Here is a 23,602-nt window from a genome sequence, read left to right on the forward strand (position 1 = left end):
AAGCATCATATTTATTACATTAAGAATTATCTTTAATTGCACACATTTTTAAAGTGCTAAATAAATATAGACAGAAATATACAGTACAAAATAATACAGCACAACCTAACAAAGAAGGTTGGCAGGTAGAAATACTACAGTGCAATGTTTAGTTTACACATGTACAAGAATAAAAAAGATAGATAATCTATTTCAATATTAGAGGATATTAAGAAAAAACATCACTACTTAACATGTTTATACAGTTTCTCTACATAATCAGGTAGTGCCTTGACAGTGAAAATGCAAATGTGACCGTTTCTTTCCATTTTGCAAAAAAAATCAAAATTCTGGAAACAAATTTGTATTGCTCTATAAGGCTGTACTCAGAGGTCATTATTATCAGTGACATATCAAACCACAGCTCTTAATTAATGTTCAGATATTACCACTAAGATGCTTCTTATTAACAACAGATTTTCTGGCTGATTTTGAGATGAGGAGCATAGAAAGGAGAAGGTCTTTACATGTAAGTGATGTGGGTACTTAAAGACTATTTTCTTGGCATGTACAAACTATCCATCTGTACAAGGATGCAATTTAGAAGCACACAGGCAGAACTGTCCTTATGAATGTGACAAACCTTAATGGTTTTAGAAAATAATGAACAGCAAATACAAAGAATGAAAATTTTGATGATTTGAATATTTTCTGTAATTGTTAATGGAACTTTCTTCTTCTCTTTTCCACTTAATAAGCAGAAGTTCCCCAAAAAGCAAGTTCTTTTTTGCTCTATGTCATTACAACACCAATGCATGTTGGTGTCTTTTTTCTACCTTTACGCCTCTCATTTAGTCAGAGGAATCCCAGAATCTGTACTTCAGTGCAGACGCAGTAAAACTAACCATGCATTTGCCATCCAACATACACACCACAGAGTCATCTGAGACCAGCTGAACTTCCCACTCCGTCCATTAGTCAGGCCAAGCTCATGTCAGGCCATATAGCACACCCACACTTTGTGACGGTGCTCAGACATTGGCCTCCCTCACCCACTCTCCCCACCCATATTCCCATGTGTTTTGGGAGATAAGTAAAATTCTCAGGAAGGCTGGAACCTGCAAGACGTCTGCATGGTAAATGCTGGCAAGAGGAAGAGAAATGGGGATGGCCACCTTCCCATTCAATGAGCCTGGAAGAGATGCTTTCCTCCTGGCAAGCTCTCCCCAGACCTCCAGCCAAAGCACGCCAAGTTACTCTGTCTCCAATGGGCTCATCTAACACATCAATGGAGCATCAGAGCATCTCACCGACAGGAAAGTACTCAGCCTTGTAAAGGCCTGACAGAAAACCCAAGCCAGTCTGCCGACAGGGGATGAAGCAGGGAAAGGAAGGTGTCCCTACCTCCTTCCCTAGCCTGTTTTTGACGTTTCATGCGGTGCACACATTTCTGGGCGCACCTGTAGCATGTGGTGTGAGCCATACACCACACACTGCAAGGGCAGCTTCCCCTTCCACCCCTCCACACAGCGGCTGCACCCAGGCCTGAAGATGGTCGCCCTCATCACCTCCACTCAACAGCTGCAGAGACAGAGGCACCAACCCTGACTTGCCCCAAGCCACACCATCAGGCCAGAAACAGGGCTGAGCTTGGATCCACAGCAGCAGTTCCTGTGTCTTCACTGCGAGGCGCCTGCTGTGTCCAGAGCACTCAGCGAAGCCTGCTGAGGGGTCTTCACCCCCTCTGCAAAGCACAGAGAGGGGGAGGTTGGCAGCTGAAACCACGAGAGGCTTCTGCAGCCATGAAATATGCTGCCACAGTGCACTGAGGGTCACTCTGAGGGTACTCAAGGGGAAAAAGGAAATGTAACTTGTCTGTTTCAAAAATCAGCCTTAATAGTGAGGTCAAAATCAAAGAGCTCCTAGCAGCCTTCATTGAAGTCTCCTGCTGTAGGCAATGCATCGGATAGATCCTTTTATTATGGCTAGATTAAGACTGGTAATAACAAGTCAAAGCTGTCTGAAGCTCAGAACAAACATTTACTCCAGTACCTTTTTCAGTGCACCCACCACTACTTATTATAGCACTGTGTAAGTAATCAGCACTTTGACTGACAGCCCACATTTTAAATACTGCTTCTACATCAACAGCACATATAATGGCTTGGTTTTAAACATGTCATCAATCACTATTTCCTAGAAGGTGGCCTGTCACAACACAGCAGTGACACCCAGTCAGTCATTTATGTTATGGCATCTTTTCTTAATCTGCAAAGGAATTGCCATCTGCAGCTAACAGGAAATCCATGGTGAATTAAAGACCCTTCGAAGTTACATGAACAAACCAGTAACCCAGCAGCACTGTATTCCCGCATTGCTCTGGTGTCTTGCTCCACAATATAGATAAGAAATGTTAAAGATAACTGGTCAGATTTTTTGCCAGCCACATTAGCAGTTACACCAATTTGGACCGAGAATCCAGCCTGAACTTCCAGCGAATTACTCTTTCTATGACAGTGCTCCAATAACATGGATATCTGACAGCATGGGAGTAATACAGTGATACAATGAAACCCAATGGACGGACTCAAGAGACCACCAGTGACTAAGCTATCCCATATCAGCTGGGCCACTGTCATTACCTGAACATGCTGTTTGTCTGCAGCGAAAGCAGATCATGCCGCTCAGCCTTTCGTAGCTAAGACAGATCTTTATAGCCTAGGATAGCTTAGGAAGGAGACATAATTTTTCATGTCAGTAAAATCTTCTTCATTTAACCAAGGACTAGTCATAGTGCTGAAAGCAATCATCTTACCCATCTCCAAATACCAAGGGAACATAAGTTGTACCCAAACAATCTTTCAGTATCTCCAAATTTTGTATCTTCAGCTAATTTCATAATCTTCCTCTTCAGTCTACCATTTGGATCATTAATGAAACTCCCGCCCAAAACTGGCCCAACGTTGCATCCCTTCCATGCAGCCTTTGATAGGACAAGGAGACCTCAAAAATTATTCTTTGGATGCAGTCTGCAAATGGGCCTTGTAAAATTCGTATAATAGACCCATCTAGTCTAAACCTCTCTGCTTTGCCTGCAGGAAATAACACGGAGCAGGATCAAAGACCTTACCATAGTCTGAACATTTGGCATTGATTGCTTCTGCTCTACCCACGTGGCCTTGCTATCTTGTCACAGAAGGATATTAGATTGGTATAATATCATTTTGTTCCTGTCAAATCTACCTGGACTGAGGGATAAAGAAAGGCTAAATAAGAGATAATTCAGTCATTAAGAACTCAAGACCAAAAAGGACCTCAGATGTCATCACACTGAATTTTTGAAAATATATATATTATGAAAAAGATCTGAGAAACTGGGAAAACTGTTGAGGTACAGGACTTCATCCCAAGGTCTGGGCAATGAAAGTGAATGTTCTTGTCCTGACACAGGGATGTTTCCAGTATAACAGTTCCCAGGTGTCTGCTTGGTCTCACCTTGCTGCATCTTGCTAAGCAAAGCCCAAAAGCTCTTCTGACCAAAGCTCACCCTTTCACTTTTTCTCTATGGTCTTGATGGCAACTACAGAAAGCTGGGTATCTACATCAGTCCCCTGACCACTGCAAACATAGATCTGTTTGCTCTGTGGGCTCACAGTAGCATTAACTCTTTAGTGTGCAGGGGGATTCAAAGATTCAGAGTAAAAGTACAGAAGAAAAATCACTAGGGGCACCTAAGTACAGGACATCTCTGAACCAGGAACGCCCTAAGCTGCAATGTGCTGGAGGATGAGAGAGAGGGGAAGTGCCATATATAGTCATATACTATGGCAGGCAGTGCCTTTTTCTTGTCATAACACAACCTTTGGAGTAGGTAGTCGTGTTACCTCTGTTTTACAGACCAGGAGCAGAAACAGATTAACTAAACTGATTTGTTTTGCAACCCCTGAGGTCCTGCTCTCCACATCATGAAACCAAGGACCTGGTCAGGGAAGTTGTAATGCCTACCTGGTCCCACGCAGGGTTTTATTTCCAAGAAAACTAGATTGTGTCAGAGAAAGCTGGTAAGTCCCACCTTATTATGGTATCAGGGGCAAACTCCTGATCAGGAGCTTGAAAAAGTGCCAGAGTTCCCCAGTTTAAACATAGCCAAAGAGAAAAGTAACTTGACAGGATTACACAGACAACCCAGTGGGACCAGAGTGTCTCAGGCTAGTCCACAACCATCCAACGAGCCTTCTCATAGAGCAACAGCTGTGTTCTGATCTTTTTCACAATCTGATCTTAACGCAGCCAAGACTTACCATTACCAACTGAGTTATAAACCTCCAGGTTGTTTTTATTTCAACTCGCACACATACACACACTCAAAATAATCAGTTCTCACTGAAGGTGACATACACTCCTCTGTAATTGTGTATGGCAGAAGGAAAGGTACTTGCTTATGGTCTTCATTTCAGACAGATGCAGATTGTTAATGTTCAGAGAGGATTTGTAGCGTTAGTGGGAGTCATGAACCTGAGCTATTGCTATAAGCAATCTCAAACTCTTCTTAAGGTAGGCAGTGAGATCTCAGAAGAAATACAATTTTAGATGTAGCATGGGTTTTGTGGTGTGGTTTTTGTGCTAATCATATCACCAAAGTCTTCTCTGCCTGATTTTTGGCCTGATTAGAAAAATGTTTCCGTGGCAAACTTGCTGCCCCCAGAATGTTTGCATTTGAGTGAGAAAAACCACATCAACCACACACAAGATGTCACATATTTTGTAGCTGGAGCTAAGTGCTGGTGGTCCCAGCAGTAGCACTTTGCAGGTTAGCTCCAAACACTGCAATTATTGAAAAGCAGTGGTGTCCAACCTATGGGCCATAGCTGTATGCACCAACACGATGAATGTAACCCACAGCCTGCTCCTGCATCTCCTTCCTTCTGTCCCCTCCGAAGCAAGAAGGTTGCTGTTGACAAATGAAGTTCTCAAGTCAGCACCATACCGTGGTGGGCAGCAGCTGCCCTGCTGTGCACGAGCGCTGCACACACCAGCTCACCCACTGGGGAAAGGCTGGGGGACGATCTGGTAAACGCACACCCGCAGAGCAGTGTACGGCTCACCTGCCAGATGTGGCTACATACCGTTGTTGTACCACGACGTGCATGTGTTTGCTCATTGCCAGCACACAGGCAAAGCCAGCCCCAGAATATCAGTGGTTTTTCTGCATGCAAAAATTCAGAAGACTGTCAGCTGGCTTTTTGCTCTGTCACAGAAATGACCATGTGAAATTCATTCTCCCTTCTTATCATTGAAAAGAAAGGGTAAGGGTAAGAGTAAGAGGTCTCCCTGGCACAAGTATGTCTGAGTCTTCACAGAGCCACTCTGAGATTAACAGAGCCTTTACTCAGGAAGAGCGAAGCACTTCAGGAATATTTCTGGCATATTTTCTACCTGGTAAGGACCGAATTTCTTGGGACAAATCCCACATGCCACAGTAGTGAAGGGCTTAAATGAAAAATATATATATTTTAATGCAATTATTTCATATCTAGCAATAATAATTTCTTTACAAATTCTTAAGGCCAAACAAACTGCAGTTCATGTGCTGCTGCATATGAAATTTATTTAACTTTAGGCTTGGTGAGTCACTGTCAGAAGAGGGGAAAAAGTCCTGTGATTGCCTGGAGACTTTTATCAGGTTTGACATCTAACAGTTTCTGAGCTCTGTGGGATCAAAAGATTATCTTCTTAAAGGATTACTAAAGTAAAAGAAACTGCTCCTATATTTTTTCTTGAATTTCTACTCTACACATGTGCCATTGCTACAAAATTCTGTGTAACAATTAATAGTTCCTTTTCCACCACACCGAAATCAAAGTCTATATAGTTTAACATCTTGTGCACATGTTGACATTAGCATGAAAAATTTGTAGTCCTTTTGTAAAAGATGTTGCATTTTCTGGACAAAACAAATTATGCTTCTATTCAATTAACATCCTCCAGCAAAATTATTAGTGAAAAGTTTTATGATTCTAAAATTAAGAAGCATTTGGATTTCCACACAGGAAAGAGAATGCAGATAACAAGTAAATGAGCATGGCAATATTTATAACCTGAAATGAGAAATAAGGGTCACTAAAATAAACCTTAGTCATCTGTACATATTTGCAAGGTACAGAATGTCCTGATAAATGGATGCTCACTCAGACCCTAGTGCTGCTTTTCAGTTTGTTCTCATTTTTTCCTGCTTTCTTGACACAAGCAACTGGGCTGTAGGCAGAGTCAACGGTAAGATTCCCATGAATTTTAATGGGGGCACTACATCATTCTCAAATGCTAGATAATTTGGAGCTAGGATCTACAAGGCATTAAGGACTTCAGTTCTCCTGTTGACTGGATCAGTCTTTTACGCAGAAGATACTAACAATGATTAATGAAGGGTATAAATCAGCAGTGCTCCAGGGCCTTCAATTAAGGCTTCCTGCCTTTCCCATCTGACTGTAACGTAGTATCTTTTCAGCTGTTTCAAACCAAAGGTTTTGGAAACAAACCTTCAAAATCTAAAATGTCTTAATGTGTTCTAAATGTGATCTTCACTTCAAAACATCTAGATGTCTGGTTTAGGTTTTGGCAGGGCTAGTGGAAAAGAGAAAGTGTTGCATGCTTATTTTACCTCATATTTCACTTCAGCCATGGAAGACTTAAAGTGATATTTCTGGGATACGAGATTATATCTGGCTTCCTACTTTCTTTTGAATGTGAAGCTGCTCTATAATGCACTGGTGTGACTTGCTGACCACATAAAATGGGATGCGTTTCCTCTGCATCACAACAGTGGGGCTATGCAGTAGTTCCTGTTTACCAAGATCCACTTAATTTCCCAACTTCCATTTAGCAAGAACAAATATGTAACTCCAGCTCTGCCAGGACTGCCCAACACCATGCACTGCTTCCACAGCAGGAAACTACAGCTGCTCCCCACGGCCCAGTAGGGAGAGTGACAGAAGTAGATCTGCAAGTCCGGTACTGAAGTGATGTCCAGGCAACACGTACCCATGGTTCAGAGCTGGACTAGAGCCTGCCTGCCGCTGTAGCGGCCCAGGTCCAAGTTAATTACCTGGACTGGATCCAGCTCCAGGTTTATGGGTCCTATCTGACCCCTCTGTTACTTACCTTTCAGCTATTACCTGCTTTTTAAAAAAATTACTTGGACTCTTAAATAATTGACCAAGATCCAAGAAACCAATTCTTTGTAGATGCGCAGGATATATAAACCATGCTTGGAGTTTTCTAGACCACAAACCTAAAAACATTAGAAAACTTTTCCAAAAATGTGAAACCCCCTTCCTTTCAAAATAACTGACCACACTTTCTTCAAACATCTTCATTTCTAACATATAATTCCTCCTCTTTCACAGCACAAGTTAAAAACTTCAGGCAGACTAGTGAAATCTGAGTGCTGCTGGAAGTGGTAAGTGGCAAAATGCTATCAACACTATGAAGCAAATATAAATATATAACAGCTGAATAATATGCAGTATGCTTTATACTGAGCATGTATGTCTGTATTCAGCAGTACCACCCTTTAATAGTTTCCAAGCAAAACTGCAGTTCATGGCTAACTTTACAGAGAAAGTTCAAAGTACTAATTTCAATTTAAAGCTAAATGCAAGCCATTTTTTGTCACAAATTTTTCTTCATGTTAAATATTTAACTGTGGAAAATATATTTCCTTTCTAACCATTTTTTAAGAACCACAGTGAAATGTTCCCTATATCAAAGCATGTTATTTACTGTATGATCAGTGGCAGAGGCAATTAAAGGAGTATGTCTAATTTACTCTGAGATCTGGAAGCTGGATGATGCACTGTAGAAGTGAAGCATTCATTTTCCAGACGACTTGGCTTTCTTGGTATCAGTCCAGAAAAAGTGTTGCACGCAGATTCTCAACAGAATGCCTGTTTTTCTCTCAAATGAGTTCAACAAAGCATATAGTAAATGCTTCTGGGATTGGGGTCCCTGCACATGCTTGTAAAATGTAGAAATCAACTGGATTTAAGCCATTACATGTTTATATGGCAGAAGAGGGGCATGACTGAGTAGCATGCATGTGTGTAAGATGACTAGACTCAAAATTAGCTAACAGAAAAACAAGAAGCAGGAATTCGAAATGAGAAGAGAAAAAATGATCCTCAGAGAAGCTCCTCCTTTGTTGAACTGAATTCATTATTTAAAAATTAATCAGGAGCTATGGAAAAATACAAATTTTCATGGCAAAACCCCCATTTCTATAAGAAAAAACAGAGGCTACATGTTCCATAAGGTTTTCACCTTTAAATGTTCATACTCAGAAAGCCAGATTTACATGTGTAAATAGATCTTGCGAATGTGAATTGCTCAGCTAACAATCTAAAGAGCAGCTTTACTAGCATAAAACCACAGGCACCAATTTATATGGCATTTTAGAAAATTTGGCCCAGTGGAATTTTGTGCTACTGCAATGTCTAAGTTGAGGTGTTTCTGCACATTACAGATCCTGTACAACAGCAATGTAAGTGGCTGCTTACACTGGGAAATCTTTGGTGCAAATAGTTTCTTTCTAAGATTAGTTTTTGTACCAGAAGTAACATGAAAAAAGAATCCTATCTCCAGGCCGGTTTGTACAATCATTATAACAACACGTTTACACCAAGTAAAGTCATAATTACTGAAGACACTTCCCCTGAGCCCCTGTATTGCTGTGCACCAAACCAGCTGAATAATATGCCGTATCACTCCCTAGCACCTGTGGGCAGTTGCAAACCCTGTGGAAGGTGAATGGGAAACAGGACCCAAATATATATCCCTTTACAGGTTAGTCTTCTCTTTATACATCACCCTGTGTCACCAGAGTTTATCATGTTCTTGACTATGGCCTTCCAGTAGTTTCAAACTCACTGTACTTGGGAGCTTAGACAGCTAATGTTAATAAGCACAGTGGAGAAAGCAATGCAAAAGGTCCCAAAGGAATGAGTGAGACTACAGAGTTTGCCTGCTTGTGACTCACTCCGGACAGCAACTGAGAAGTAAAGTTGGGAAAATATGGGTGGGGAATAAAGACAAAGAGGGGAGATGGGAAACAAAAGGATGTAAAAATAAGAACAACACTAAAGAGAAAGATAAAAAACAGATGAGGATCCTCAACGTCTGAAATCTAGTTGTGTATCACTGTTTTGGGATGAAGCAGCATAACTGGGGCACCAAGCAGAGAAACAGAAAAAAGAAAAAGAGTATGTAATAAATATTTTATTACATTAATCATAATAGGCTGCATTTTAGTCTTGGCCAAAGTGTATTCTTAAATCAAGTTTAGAATGTGACTGCAGTTTCAGGCTTAGGAACACGAGGCCCTCATGACTGTAATTAATGTGATAAATCATGCTGTGGAGCTTTCTACAAAGGCTGACAGTACTTGGCTGATATATTGCTTATTAGAGACTCCAGACACTTCTCCCTCTATTTTCTTACACTGCCATTGGTAATGAATCAAAAGGTACCCTTTTCTGTTCCCTCTGAACTACCTACTGCAGGTGTAACGTGTAGGCAGCTATTGCCGCTGACTCTTGATAGCACAGGACACCACACATGCTTCCTGAAGAAATGCACTTCAATGCTTTTTCTCCCACCACCACCTTGGATTTCAAGAAGCAACAGAACTCAAACTGCCTTATTACAGGGCTTGCAACTTTACTTCTGAAATTCTGGTTGGCGATTTTGCCCAGCTTGAACACTTTGCCTTTCTGTAGTTTCTGTAGTTTCTGACAGTTCTGCCAGCGCTACATATTCTCCAGTATGAGTGAAGCAAGCTATGCAGGACACGAACTCTATAAAGAGCTCACCACTTAAAACATTGCCTAACTAGTTTCAATGCGCATTTTTAATGCACATATTTCCTTCATCTTCACTTGGTCAGAGGACAAAATTTAAGGACCAGCTTTTTACAAGATTTTCAAGAAAGAGTCAAGTGTTATACTTAAAAGTAAAACAGTTTCTAAGGTGCATTTTTCAGCCTGCTTTTCTGTCTCAAGCCTATGCTGACAGTCTACGCCTCTCCACACAATCCAAAAAACCCCCAAGGCATTTAAACTTCACTTAAACCTTTGCAAATACAACTCTCTTTGTATTTGGAAGGGGTAGAAGTTCAAAAACATAAAGTTCCTGCAAGCTTGATGGAGGATAATCAGCTGGCAAAGAACAGAAATGTGAATATATCCCAGCTGAAGGAAAGACCATGGACCTCAGGCATTAGTTCCTCTGCTTGGCAGCTGCACGCACAGCCTTGATGGCCAAAGTGCGCACGCTTTGCTCCAGACTAGCCACCATGCATCCACGCGTTTGCCAGTGCAAGGAGTCCCAGAAGACATGGGAACAGCTAGAAATTCTGCACTGAGAGGAGATTAAGAGATAAGGAGCATGTATTTGTCATAAATCAGACTTCATTCGTCTGCTCCTCATGGAACAACTTGTGTTTTTTGTCCTTGAATATGTGCTTAAACTTACTCTATTATAACCTAATAGAACAGATACTTAGCTCTTTTACTTCGCATTTTGCAGCTCTATTTGAATAAAATCTCTTGGAATAGATTGAGGACTTCCAAACTTTTTCTAGCTATGCACACAGAGAGCACACACCTATCTACTGCTCGAAATATTGCTATTATCTCTCTCCTACTATTATATTGTCAAATTTTTCCTGCCTGGTTTGTATTGTTATTTCCATAAAAAATAATTTGTTCTACTGGATATTATATGAGCAATCAGTTCCCCTGCTACTGAATGAATGCATACTAAAAATGACATCACATAATACTTGCAAGAGGTGACACAGGCAAAAGTTTTACGGATGTAATTATAGATTTATAAATTTATGACTATTTTGTTAGGTACTAGCACAATATATAATTAGATGTATTTAACAACTTTGCAAGTGAATGTTAAATGGGACAGGTTATTTGTCAAACTGTAAGGTTTCTGAGGGCTATCTGAAATCAGGAGAGAGGAAAGAGAGACAAATTTGTCTCTTTCTATAGAGAGAAAAAAGAAATGGAAATCAATGAGCAAAAAGCAACGCATACAGGAATAATAAAGAATATTTTTCCTGTCTCTTAATTTGTTTTTTTGGAGGTGTAGTCAGAACAGAGGGCAAGCCCCAAACAATTAGCAGGATGAGTACCACATGTTTTTTTACATTTCTTGAGAACAAATGACAGAAAAAAATCCCATAACCTGGCACACCCACCTGTCTGAAGGACAGAGCCTACCACATTCAGAGGAAGAGTGCTCCAAGTTGTAGATAGAATGAAATTAATCTGCATGAAAAAATATCCATGCTTCTGTGGTTCATTCATATATCATCCTTACCAGCCATTACGGCATCAATTAGGCAAATATATGTAAGTATGGGAGGGGTGCAAGTCAACAGCAGAATGAAGCACACTATTCAGAAATCACAGAGATGCAAAGTCCTTCCATACCTGTCACAGGCTGGATCTTTGGGTACGGTTATGTCCTACTTGAAATGTTCAGCAATACAGCCCATTCAGATTTTGCACTGGAGTGATGTGACCTGGTTCAGAACAGCTCAGAAATGAATTTTTCCTTCTCTGAACAAAACAGAAGGCCAGCTTTTTTCTTTTTTTTTCCAAGTGCAAATTAGCAACTCAGTGATTAAGTGTTACTCCATGGTTCTATGGTTTCAAGTGATGTTTTCATCATGCAGACCTAGTTAATGAAAAGCAGCAACAGAACACAATCTCACTGCCAGTCTAAACATACTCTGAGTGTAATCAACAGATTCATGTACAGCATTTCTCTCAGTGTGTGTGCACTTACTGTAATTAATGTTAATGGGAGTCATAGGTATATGTCAGATGAAAAATGTAGCCCATGCACTTAATGGCCTATGTATAATTAAGCATGTAAGATAAACCCTTTACAGTCCAGGGCACTGTCTGCCAAAGGCAGTACCTACCAACAGAACCAATTTTAGGGACAAGCAAACAGAGTAACTGCTCACTACCCCCAAAATCACTGCTAGGTAACCAGTAAAGAGGCAGGAGCCAGCAGGGGCCATAATCTGTAGTCACTGCCTCAAGCCACCTCAAGTTTAATTTACAGCGGTTGTGAGAGGGTTTCTGCAAGAGGAGTTGGGTTCTCAGCCTGAAAGTCAAATATTTTTGAACAGATTGGAACCTCAGCCTTTGCTCTTCAACATCTTGCAAAGACTGCTTGAAGGAAAGTGGCCCTCTGGAAATCCCGCTTTTCTGCTCCCAGAAGACAGAATGGCTCTGCTTTGGGTGATGTGTTACCAAGGGGTTTAAGTTCCGTTCTCAGCAGTCATTATGTCTGTGCTTTATTATTCACCATATGTTTTTCCATGAAAGTGAATACAACCCTGTTATTGCAGTATAAAGTGAATACATTTCAATAGGTTCATGGCATATTTTGCAGGGAAAAATTGCACTAATGTACTTACTAAAAATGTCCCTATAAAATCATTAAAAGTACTGAGGGCTGAGAACTTAAAATCATTAAGAGGACTGAGTAGATGGTCAACCAAACTGCTTTTGCAAGGTATTCTGAAGGTGCTTTTGTTCTCATCCAAAGTACACTGCTTCAGCCCCTGATCCTGCAGCCATCTACTCGTGCACTCCAATAAGTTAGGAAGATCAAAGGCATTACACCCAGATTCAGGAAAGCATCTTCAGACAAAAGAACACCTGGAATACGTTTAACCTATTTAAACAGGGCTTTGATCTAGGATAATGATGACCAATTCAGTTTATGCATCAAATGAGCAAATCATAGCATCAAGAAGTCACTGACAATACTACCACAATTCCAAGAGGAACAAGATTTGCCACATGGGTGTAGAGTACTGTTCCTTCACTAAAGAGTTGGAAAGAGTTAGTGCCAAGTTTCCAAAAATGCATGTGATGGTGCGTATCGGGCATGGCAGCTTAAACCACATCTTGTGCTCTACCAGCCCTGTGCTATTCCAAGGTTTGGAAATATCATCAGCGTAAACTAGACTGAACCCACATAAAAAGTGCAGACCTAGGACAGCACTTTGCATGTACAGCCTCTATTATTCAGTTTGATTCCCTACAGTTATATGTTAATGATACTCATATTAAACATAAATGGTCCTCTGTGCAGCTTGTATGGAAATACTGGGACCAATATTGGTAATCCCGCTTCTAAACAAAGAGAGATGGCACAAAAGTATTTTTAAGTGAACTTGTGCCCCATTGCAGAAAATTAGATACATATACATTCATCAAATAACAAGTTTAAAATTCATTACCTTCTAACAAAAAGTAATAAAGCTAATGGGTATTGAGATGCTAATTTCTGTATGTAGGCCAAGAAATATGCTAGAACTGCCTCATTGGAAAATTGCATTAATTTATGGAAGGTGTCACAGTCATTTTATATACTGCATTTGAACCAACTGTGTATAGCTGCCAAAAAACAGATGAAAAGAAAACAACAAAACATCATTTGTCTTTTTTCTTAGGGGCCTCTCAGACATTAAGTTTTGGAGACGCTCACTAAAAAAACACTTCAAATGTTTAAAGATAAATTTTCAAAGCTAATGTCTTGTGTTATGGAAATTCTATGTAATATTAGGGAAATTTGGTATAATTGCATCCTATGCACCTGTAACAGCTACATAGCTCTGAGATGAATTTGGTTGTGCAACAACATCTCTGACTTCAAAAAAAGTGTCGGCCTTGCAGGGGAGACTGTCCTTTCCTAACAGAGCACTTACTGCATGGCATTAGTCTGTATCCTGAAATTACTCATTTGGACCTGCTATTTTAAATAAATGCCAAATTCCATTTTGGGAAGGGAGCACTAACAACCAACCATTTCACACCAAAAATGCACTCTGCTATGACTATGCACTGAGAAATAATCCCTAAAAACAACAAAAGGAAGTGGCTGCCTAAAGGCTGTGTAACTAACACACCTGGGAAGATGCTGTAGACTCACTTGAAGAGGCCACTTTGTGGTTTTATAAAAGGAATGAGCCATCAATGGAAGGCAGTGAGAGGAGGGCAAGGGTGTTGGTTCAGCCTGTACAGTTCATAACTTCATGGTGTAATACCTACATATAATGCCAAGTGTCTATACAGTTGCCTAAGCCCTCTCAGTCTACACACAGAAAAAAACAGAAAGATGTCAGGTTTTTAGCCTGGACTGCTCCTTTCTGGGGTTTGTAACTCACTGCTCAATTTTCTGATCGGCTTTAATCTTTTGAAATGTCTGATTCTTATTTCTCTGGTAGGTTCCTTGGTCCTTGCTGACCTGAATATAGAGCTTGCATGCTCTTGAAATGCCCATTTCTTTCCCACAGTAGCAAGGAGCTGTAGATACTTCGGTATGAGCATGAGGATGAGCAGAGATGCCAAAGACAAACTCAACAACGTCTGCAGCACAAGCAGCACCATTTTTTACAGGACATGCTTGTGGGAAGAGGCAGTTCCCCATTCCTGGCTCCTACCAGGGGCAGGATTCAGTGGGATCCTGGGCCTGGGAACTGCTGCATCTACACAATATTTGTGTGATTAGCGGCAGCTGGCTTCTTCGCAGGGCACCCTCACTTGGCTCCAGACAAGTGCTGACTGTTTCATTTGGGAGAGGAAAATATAGCTCTGCCTGTATTTGCCATAGAGATCACTGGCCCCTTTCAAGCTAGGCAGAATAACCAGCCGCAGTAGAAGCTTTTGTGAAGTGTTCCAACAGGAAAGAATCATTAAGGAAAAAAGGCTTCTTGGTTTTGCTCTTGAGGCTCCAATTTAACAGTCTGGTTCAACACCTTCAGCAACTAGCCTAAATATATGCTACACTTAAGCATCTTTTAATGAAAAAAAATGAGGTTTAAGCATATTTCAGTGCTTCCAGGATCAGGATTTTTAGGCAAGCACTGCTCTGTGCTGTGCCAGTCATGATAGAATATCTGTCACCATGCTTCTGTTTTCTTTCGTAAGCACTGGAAAAATTCAAACAAGAATTTCTGTGTTCAGAATCATTACCTTGCTTAGATGGACAGAAAATACACTCAGAAATTTTTACTGATCTGTTTCATGTTAAGGGAGACTCTAGCTGCATTGCAAGCACAGAAAGTGGACAGCAGCATAGAACAAATGGACTAAGAGGGAAATAATTAATCTATAAAGAAAATGTGAGAACCGAAAGGTCATGTGTGCTAGCTTTGCAGAAGAGGTTATGCAAAAATGGCATGCTCCCATCATGGAGACAGGTGAAAATAGTTTGCCCCAACATTTACTGCTCCTATTAAAACCTTAAACCTTGCATACATACACGAAATATTTCTTCAGTTGCTATACTTACTATTGGCCTCATCCAAAATGCAAAGACACTCCCAGAGAGCATCCTGACCTCAAAGGACAGGTCCTGTATTCCCTTTCTGTCTCAGCACAGACAGACTCATCAAAAGTGAAAAAGTGCATGTCTGAGCCCCTCCAGCGTTAGTGTCTGCCAGTGGCTGCTGCATTGTATCTTCTCTGCAGAGCCCAACCTGATCGCCCCTCTCTTTTCTTCCTTATGATCCATAAGTCATAGGATGAAAATAGCTTCAAACTTAAACAGGACAGTTGCAAAGGCCACACAAAGAAAACAGATCTCTGATCAAAAACATCATGTTCAATGATCTTCTATTTCCCCAAGACAAACAGGTGCCTAGTACAGACTTCTCAAATTTCCTTTGCTGTCTTCTTATGTTTTCAGGACAGCTGGAATCAACAGAGGCCTTATTTTCTTCCTTTATGTATCAGTTCCATAAAACACGGCATTTTACACAGACTAAAGTTTGTTTAAGAAACCCTTTAGCAAAAGGGACAGCACAGAATTTAGTTTACAGTGGTCTTCTAGAAATGGTTGTCTTCTCACTTCTGCTTCACATCTTTTGCTGTTCTGCCTTTTATGTGGGACAATGGGGAGGAGGGGAAGTTTCTGAGTTTGAATGCAGCGGTGATGCTCTAGAACACAACAGCTTACTGAAATGGCCACTTTCTCTTCTGTTATGACACACCATCTTGCTTAACAATGTATGTTCTACAGTATTATAAACCAAAAATATTTATTTAAAAGAAGTGTCAATAATTCTCTGTGACATGGTTCTTCTTGTTCAGAACCTCAGAGAATATTTCCAACTGTTTTGGAGCTGAACTGAAAGTGTTTTACAGATTTAATCCTTAAAAACTGCTCGATCCTGGTTATAGCAGATCTTTCCAAGGTGCACAGATACAACTCCCTTCTAGCCAGAGGTGAGGAACCTCCACAGACTGCATGGAAACTACCTTTATTCCACGTGTTGCACTGGACTTCTAGGCCTGTGCATCTTTTATTGCAGGCATACAATCCAAAACCCATCCCCAAACTTTTCCCAGACCAACCTACACTTAGTGTGAACACACATGAATGCTCTCCTCCAAAACGTATACATACCCTGGAATACTTCTGCCAGTAGATTTCTCTGAGTACTGCAAGGAACTCCACTCAGGGGAAAATTTAAAAATTGCTTATCATGCTCGGGATCCAGATGATAAAAACAAATACATGACCACTTTGCCAATCTGGATTTGTCCTTTTTATGATCCTGTTCTGCATTTAAATATAAATTCCTTAAAATACAGTAAAATGAACAAATACCAGCCTCATAAGCAGAACTTCTAGAATAAAGGATCAAAAACATTAGTTTATCATTTAATAACTTTTGGAAACAGATAATTAAAAGTATGGGTGTCCGGGCAAACCCATGCTGCAAGATCAGAAGGCAATGGCAGTGCAGGAGGTGGTTAAACAACTCACTAGCTTCCTTTTTCTGGTGATTCAAACTATAATGATCTAATTTTCTTCTTCTAAATAAGCCAGACCCTTGCAACTTATAAAAAAGTGCTATGTTATTTTGTAATTACATAGCTCAGCACTTACCATTTTTTTAGTTCAGCTACTGGGGCCAGAATAGAAATCAATTATGGGACCTAAGGATTTACCAGTCGACTCCAAACTCTTTATTCCAGCACTAAGAGGCTGTCTCAGTCCTAAAACAGTTTAATCGTTCATTTGACCACATTCAGCAACAAAAGTCCCTGGAGGCAGGCTTCAGGAGTTGCTCTAGCCAAAAGTCATCAATCCTGGTATGTAAATTATAAATACAGAGATCTATTAGCAATTATTTTAGTGTTCTTGGAGATCTTAAATAAAGTTTTGTAATTTTCTTTGACAGGATTGTTTGCCTTGTGTTACTTTCATCCTTGGCACAATTCCATTGGACTTGGAAGAATTACAACAGGGATTAATTTAGCTCTTCCGTACGTATGGTTCGTGCTTTATATACATCTAAGAAAAGGCCTTATTTTTTTTTATTTCACTTCTTTGCAATGTCCTGTCTGACACACTTTTTTGCTTGCAGTGTAGTAGTGATTTAAGAGTGTAAGCTAAACCTATATGTATTGGCACTTCATGAAGCTTGGGGGATTTTTTTCTCCCTTACATTTTGTAACATTTTGATGTTCATCTAAAAGCTCCACATCCCCGAGTCTTGTGTTCACATGAGAATCTCAGCTCCCATTTGATTTATACCTACACGAGAGAGAGAGAGAGAGAGAGAGCGTGCGCAAAAGAGGTCCTAGTCCTTCTGATTGCAGAGAAATACATAAAAACATTCCACTTAAATGCTCTACACCAACCTAAAACAACCCCCAGGTGTACCACACTTTATAATGACCAGGCTCAGACAGAGGGAAGGAGAGAGGAAGCTGACGTTACACGAACAGCTGGAACTACCGGTAACATCAGCCCTGAGAACGCAGCAAGACAGTCAGTCCACCTCAGACACCGACTGTGAAAGGCTGCAATTCCTGCCAGCACCTTGCTGGTGACAACAGCGCAGGACCGAAACTAGGTTTTCACGAAGATACGAGGATAAGTTACATGCTGATCTGGGATCCTGACACAACAAAAAGAAAATAAAAGAATGGGGAGGAACTTAGAGCTGAGACATCAGAAATCCTTCAGAGCCAGCAAGGTTAAGCACTGGCCCCGGCGCAGGCCACAGCACCATCCCTCACTGCACACATTCAGCACTCAGACACAGTCTGGTAACTGTGGCAGAGGGACACACTGCAACACACTAACTGAGAAAGCAGTGATGTTGGAGGATAATCTGTTTCCTTTCCAAACTCTGTGTAAGCATGTAAAACATCACTCAGCATCCCAGCAAGTTCAGCTACGGATTTCAATGCTGGCACTGTGCTGGTACCTGCAGAACATGATTTGCCAGCTTTCTAACAGAACCAACGTATCTTTACTCTCATTTAGCAATCAGAAAATTTTTTGGTTTTGTGCCCATACCTATTACTCTTTGGTCCTGCAGATTTTGTATATGTGGATTTGTAGTCTTTTTAGTATATCCTCATGGAAGTCTTTGCTCCTGTATTTACAGTGATAGACAAGCACCTGCTGGACCAAAGAGATACGCTGCTGCACTGTCTTGTTAGCCTAAAACACGTCTTCACCCTCAGTCTTCAGGAAGAAGGTTCCTCATAAACACCCAGCAGTTCTGCTTAGACAGTAAGCCCCTCTTCCCTGAGGAACAAAACTTGTCTTCCTATGCAATAAGCTCCATCCTTCTCCCAGCTAAAGACTTTTTCCATTCAAACTTCCAAGTGACGCTGATTCCTCTAGGCTGCAACTATTGCAGCCGAAAGCCTCATGTTTCTTACTCACTTTCTGTCTTCACTGATGAGATCCACCTTGTCCTTGGTTCTTGGGCACAAAACCCAGACCAAGTACTAGCAAAAGGAAAACACATTAGAGGCTATTTGGCATGCAAAGATGCATAAATGACCTGCTCTCCATGATTACAAAAATCTCTCTCCTCGCAGATGTAGGTCCCCTCATTTATTCCACAATAAAAAAGGACTAAATAGTACCTACTTACATTCTTGAAGTCTTCACTAAAAAAGCCGTAAAAAACAATCTGTAAATTTATAGATGAATGTCAACCTATTAGGGCTGAAATATGAAGTTTAGAAAAAGTAGTTCAGTATATTCCACCACCCTCAAATAGAGACCTGAAACCAACGGAAATTAGTGTCTAACCTTGTTGATTCTTCATTGGGACGCCACTTCATTTTTAAGGAATGCAAATACCTTTGCAAAGTCCCTGCTTAGACATTCATTTGTCACATTTTAATAAAAGAGAGTTTATAAAAAAAAGTCTAAGAGAAACTAGTTCAAAACTTTAATGTGGCTTAAATTAGTCTAAGCTGAAATATATAAATATTTTTGATTTCTTGGAGGAGCTCACTCAGACTTTCATGACCTAACAAATTACCATGCACAATAACTACCAGCTGTGTCAGGCAAATATATGCAGGGATGTGTGACTTAACTTAGAAGTCAAGGTAATAGTTCTTTGCTGGTTTGATCATACCCTTCCATCACTTGAAGCCCTGGTCCTAAGAAGACCACATAAACACATGAACAATTCTAGGAGCAAAACCAGGAGCAAAACTTTGTGTCTTATTTTAGAGTTAAGCAACACTTTGTAGGGCCAAGGCAGAATTTAAATTCCCTGCTAACTTTCAACCACTTTGTTTGTTTGTTTGTCAAGCATGAAGCACTACAACTGAGTCTACAAACTAACAAAAAGCTCCCTTGTAAAAATTATTTCCTGCCTTCTTTTAAATAAGAATTATATTCACCCTTGTTTCAGTGTCTTCAGAACAGAAACATTTTCATATAGGATAGATAAACCTCCTCCTCTAGTTCAATATTGCTCAAATTCTATATATCACATACCACTCCCAGTAAATCACTTTTTGTTAACTAAAGAGACAACCTAGTGAAATCACTCTACATCAACAATCAACCTACTTGAGTTTTTACTCAGACCTGCAAGAATCCACTGTGCAGAACTATGTATTTTAATACATTCACTTGCCAACAGGAACTTCTCTGGGGCTCAAATATTTATTAATGCCAACACTTCTTTCCCAAATGAGCTGGCTCTATTGAAATCAAAGACTTTACTGACATAAGTACCAATTTTAGGTGCATATCGATCATCTTACCCTTGCTGAAATGCAACTGCCTCTGGGAATAGTATATAACAGCTGGCTACAACACTGTTCTAGGGATAGAAGAGGAAATGCATAACACTTATTTAGAACAACAAAAGAAATTTAAGAATTGAGAGCGTAACTGACTGAACCGGTATTTGGGCAGTACACCGTGATAATATTACTACCTTTGCAAGAATCGCTGGGAGGTTTTTAGGGGTTGGTTTACACAGTGAGTTTCAGGCAGGTGCAAACTCACTTTGCCCTCATGGTGAGTCACTGGATGCAGGCCAGCCCTGCTCTGGAAACTGTATAAATGTGAAAATGTGCCACTGTGTCCACTCTTCAGAGGCTTAACTCTGAGCAGTAATAACTGGTTTGGCTTCTGAGAGCAGAGAAGAGCACTCTGAAAGATAAGACTGCTGCAGGTCTTTGCAAATAAATTAACTCATATTAAATCTTGGCAATAGCAATGTGGAGGGGGGTTGTTTTTTAATGAGTCTATTGAAAACCAAACACTCTCAAAGGTAACAGACATGCACACAGACAAATTCTGTGTTCTAGGTTTGTATTCACATGCCCCAGCTTGCAAGTTTGAGATGGAGCAAGTCACAGGGACAGGATAGCAGAAACCACCTCTAGTATATACAGCAATGAAATGCAACAAACTGAAGAACCACAGTGTTTTCCAGGCAATACAGATTGACATTTGGCATCCCATATCTCTCATATACAGCCTAGCAGAATCAGTTCTAAATTATCTGGAGTTTTGTAGGGGAATTTGCATGGGGGATGTTATGCCACAGGTCTACCGTGAAGTATCCTGTCAAAGATGCTGCCACGCGGGACTCCCAAGGAAAAATTTGCCTTTGCTGTAACTAAGACAAAGACCATCTTTTCTAATTTCTAATGCTTTGTGGAATTTTATCTAGTAAAATTATTTATTATGCCCAGTATTTTATCTGGCAACAAGATCTGCAAGCTCTTCCTGATTAATAGCTTCACTAGATTTAACAATGTCCGACCAGGCTTCAGGGTGCCAGGGCTGGAGTGTCAGCGAGGCTGTTAAAGTCCTGGTCATCTGGGTTTGCAGTAGCTAACACAGGGACTGCATATAGCCAAAAATATTTACCTCCACTATTTGGCTCTGCTCTGCCTGACCTGAGGCTCCCAGGCTGCACCGGCAAGGCAGCACACTGAGAGCCCTTCTGCCCTTGCCTCTTCCCTGGGACGGCACTGCTGACCGTGGAAGAGCAAAGCCAGCCCTATCCACAGCTAGGTCCAGAGAAAGCTGCCAAGTCTACTCAAGAAACTGACTTCCACACCCTCACCCCACCCACAAAGCCTATGGCCAGCACTGAGTTTTCCTGAAGAAGGACTGGCACAAGATAATCATTCCACAGAAACATGCTGTTTTAAGATATTCTCCCTTTGATAATGTGTCCAATTCTCAATGCTCTGGCAGCAGAGGTGGAGAACACATACACAGGAAAAAAAATGATGGAAACTTTATGTGAGAATTTTGACCAAGAACAGGAAAAAATCCTCTTTTTCTTGAGTTAAAGCTTGTGTCCTCAATTTCAGGGCTAAGGTTATGGTTGTCTTTCTCCAGCCTCGCCAGGGTGCTCTGATTTAAGGGTCAGGGATACTGTAAAATAAAGATTTATAACAGTGCAAACGTCTCCCCAGATATTCTTCCCGTGCCCTCTACATTTCCAACATCGCTCTTCTGAGAGTGTAAAGCAAAGCGAACACCCGGCCCCAGCCCTCACTGCTCTGGGCTGCTGTTGCTAAGACTAAATCCTTCTGACCTACCAAACGAACACCACCACTGGGCTCTGTTTTCTCAGCAACCCTCGCGTGTGGCGTATGGAGGTGGCACGGTCTCCCACGTATTGGCTCCCACCACCCCAGAGTTTGTCTTGGAAGAGAGCTCTCTTTACGGCAACGGTAATACTTAGTCATACCGAGCGCTCTTTCCCTTAAGGTCTTCCAAACCTTCCTCCAAAATGGGGGGGCGGGGGGAAGGAGGGTCCCTAGCTACTAATCCGTGAGCCAGTTTCCTCCTGCGGCCCCACATGAAGGGGGTGCTGCAGGTTCAGGCAGCGGGTTGGCGCCGGCCCCCACCGTGGTGGCCGAGCTCCCTCGCAGCTCCCGGGGAGCCATCGCGGGCATCGTACCTGGCATGGCCGGCGCCGGCGCCTCGGCGGGGCCGGCGAGGGCGGCATGGGGCTGCTGCTGGCTGGAGCTGACCTCGGGCTCGGCGCTCACCGACGGGGAGGAGGCCGCCTCGCAGCCCGGGGCTGGGTTGGGGGCCGGCGGCGGGGCGTCCTCGGTGCCCGGGGGCTCCTCCTGCCCGGGCAGCTGCAGGGCCGACAGGGGGATGCTGATGGGCTTCCCGGTGGCGTTGGAGCTGCTCACCGGTGCCTGTGGGCCGGACCCCCGCCCCGGGGAGGCCACGGCCCCCCGGGCCGGCTTCTGGGCAGGCGGCCGGGGCAGGACAGGGGAGGAGGCGGAGGTGCCCTGCAGGTCGAGGTCGGCGCCCGGCGCCGGGGCTGCCAGCGGTGCAGGCTTGGCCGAGCACGAGTAGGAGGCCCCGGCGTGGGCCTGGGGCTTGGGCTTGGACATCTGCGTCAGCGAGAGGGCCGGCCCGTCCACGCCGCCAGTCAGCTCGGCGTTGGCCACGATGTAGTAGTCCTCCGGCAGCTCCTGCTTTATCTTCTTGACGATCACCTCTCCGCCGCCCTCGTCGGCAGCTGGGGCCGGGGCGGCGGGGCAGAGGCTGGCGGCGAGCCGCTTGCGGGAGGCGGTGGGGGCCCGGTGCGGGTGCGGCTCGAAGTCGCTGTCCTCGTCGGTGACGGAGGACTCGCAGACCATGTCGAAGAGGGTGGCCTCGTCCTCGTACTCCTCCACAGGCTCGCCCAGCTCCGAGGGCTCGCTGCAGTAGGAGAAGTCGCAGGAGTCGCGGGTGCGGGTGCAGTCCAGCTTGGCCTTGCCCGGCCGCCCCGGGTAGCGCTCCAGGGGGCTGGCCTGCGCCTCCGAGGGCACCCCGATGATGCTGGGGCTGTCCGAGTTGAAGCTGCGGCTGTCCTGGAAGCAGACGCGCTCCTGGGAGCCGGCCCGGCAGGTGGCCGCCAGGGGCCAGTGGTAGGCATGGCCGGCGCTGCAGCCCCACATGGCCGTCAGGTTGCCGTGGGCGCCCTCGGAGAGCAGGTGCTTGAGGTTGGGGATGAGGCTGCAGATGGTGCCGTGGCTGTGGGCCCAGCTCACCAGCTTCGACAGGTTTTCGGAGGAGGTGTGCAGGCAGTCCTCCATGGTCCCGGATCAGCAGGGTCCCTCCTGCCAAGGCAACCAGAGACACCGCCGAGGTCAGAGTTAATAATCCTCACCGCTCGCCTACAGGCAGACAGCAAAACCCCGCTCCTAAGCACAAACACAGTTGCGCCAGCAAGCAAAGCATATGTATAAGGTTAGCCAAACCCCTCTTGCTCTCATCTCATGCG

At 42.8% G+C, this 23,602-nt stretch overlaps 1 protein-coding gene across 1 annotated transcript in view; it reads right to left on the minus strand.

Moving 5' to 3' along the window:
- LOC135323562 (uncharacterized protein KIAA1958-like) overlaps positions 1-23,602 on the minus strand; it is a 69,517-nt gene that overhangs the window by 14,413 nt on the left and 31,502 nt on the right. Inside the window, exon 2 of the mRNA XM_064502047.1 lies at positions 22,280-23,438. Within this exon, the coding sequence (XP_064358117.1) occupies positions 22,280-23,414 (1,135 nt within the window). The 5' untranslated portion in view covers positions 23,415-23,438. The remainder of the gene's footprint in view (positions 1-22,279; positions 23,439-23,602) is intronic.

This window comes from Dromaius novaehollandiae, chromosome Z (genome assembly GCF_036370855.1).
Source record: "Dromaius novaehollandiae isolate bDroNov1 chromosome Z, bDroNov1.hap1, whole genome shotgun sequence".
Taxonomy (NCBI): Eukaryota; Metazoa; Chordata; class Aves; order Casuariiformes; family Dromaiidae; genus Dromaius; species Dromaius novaehollandiae.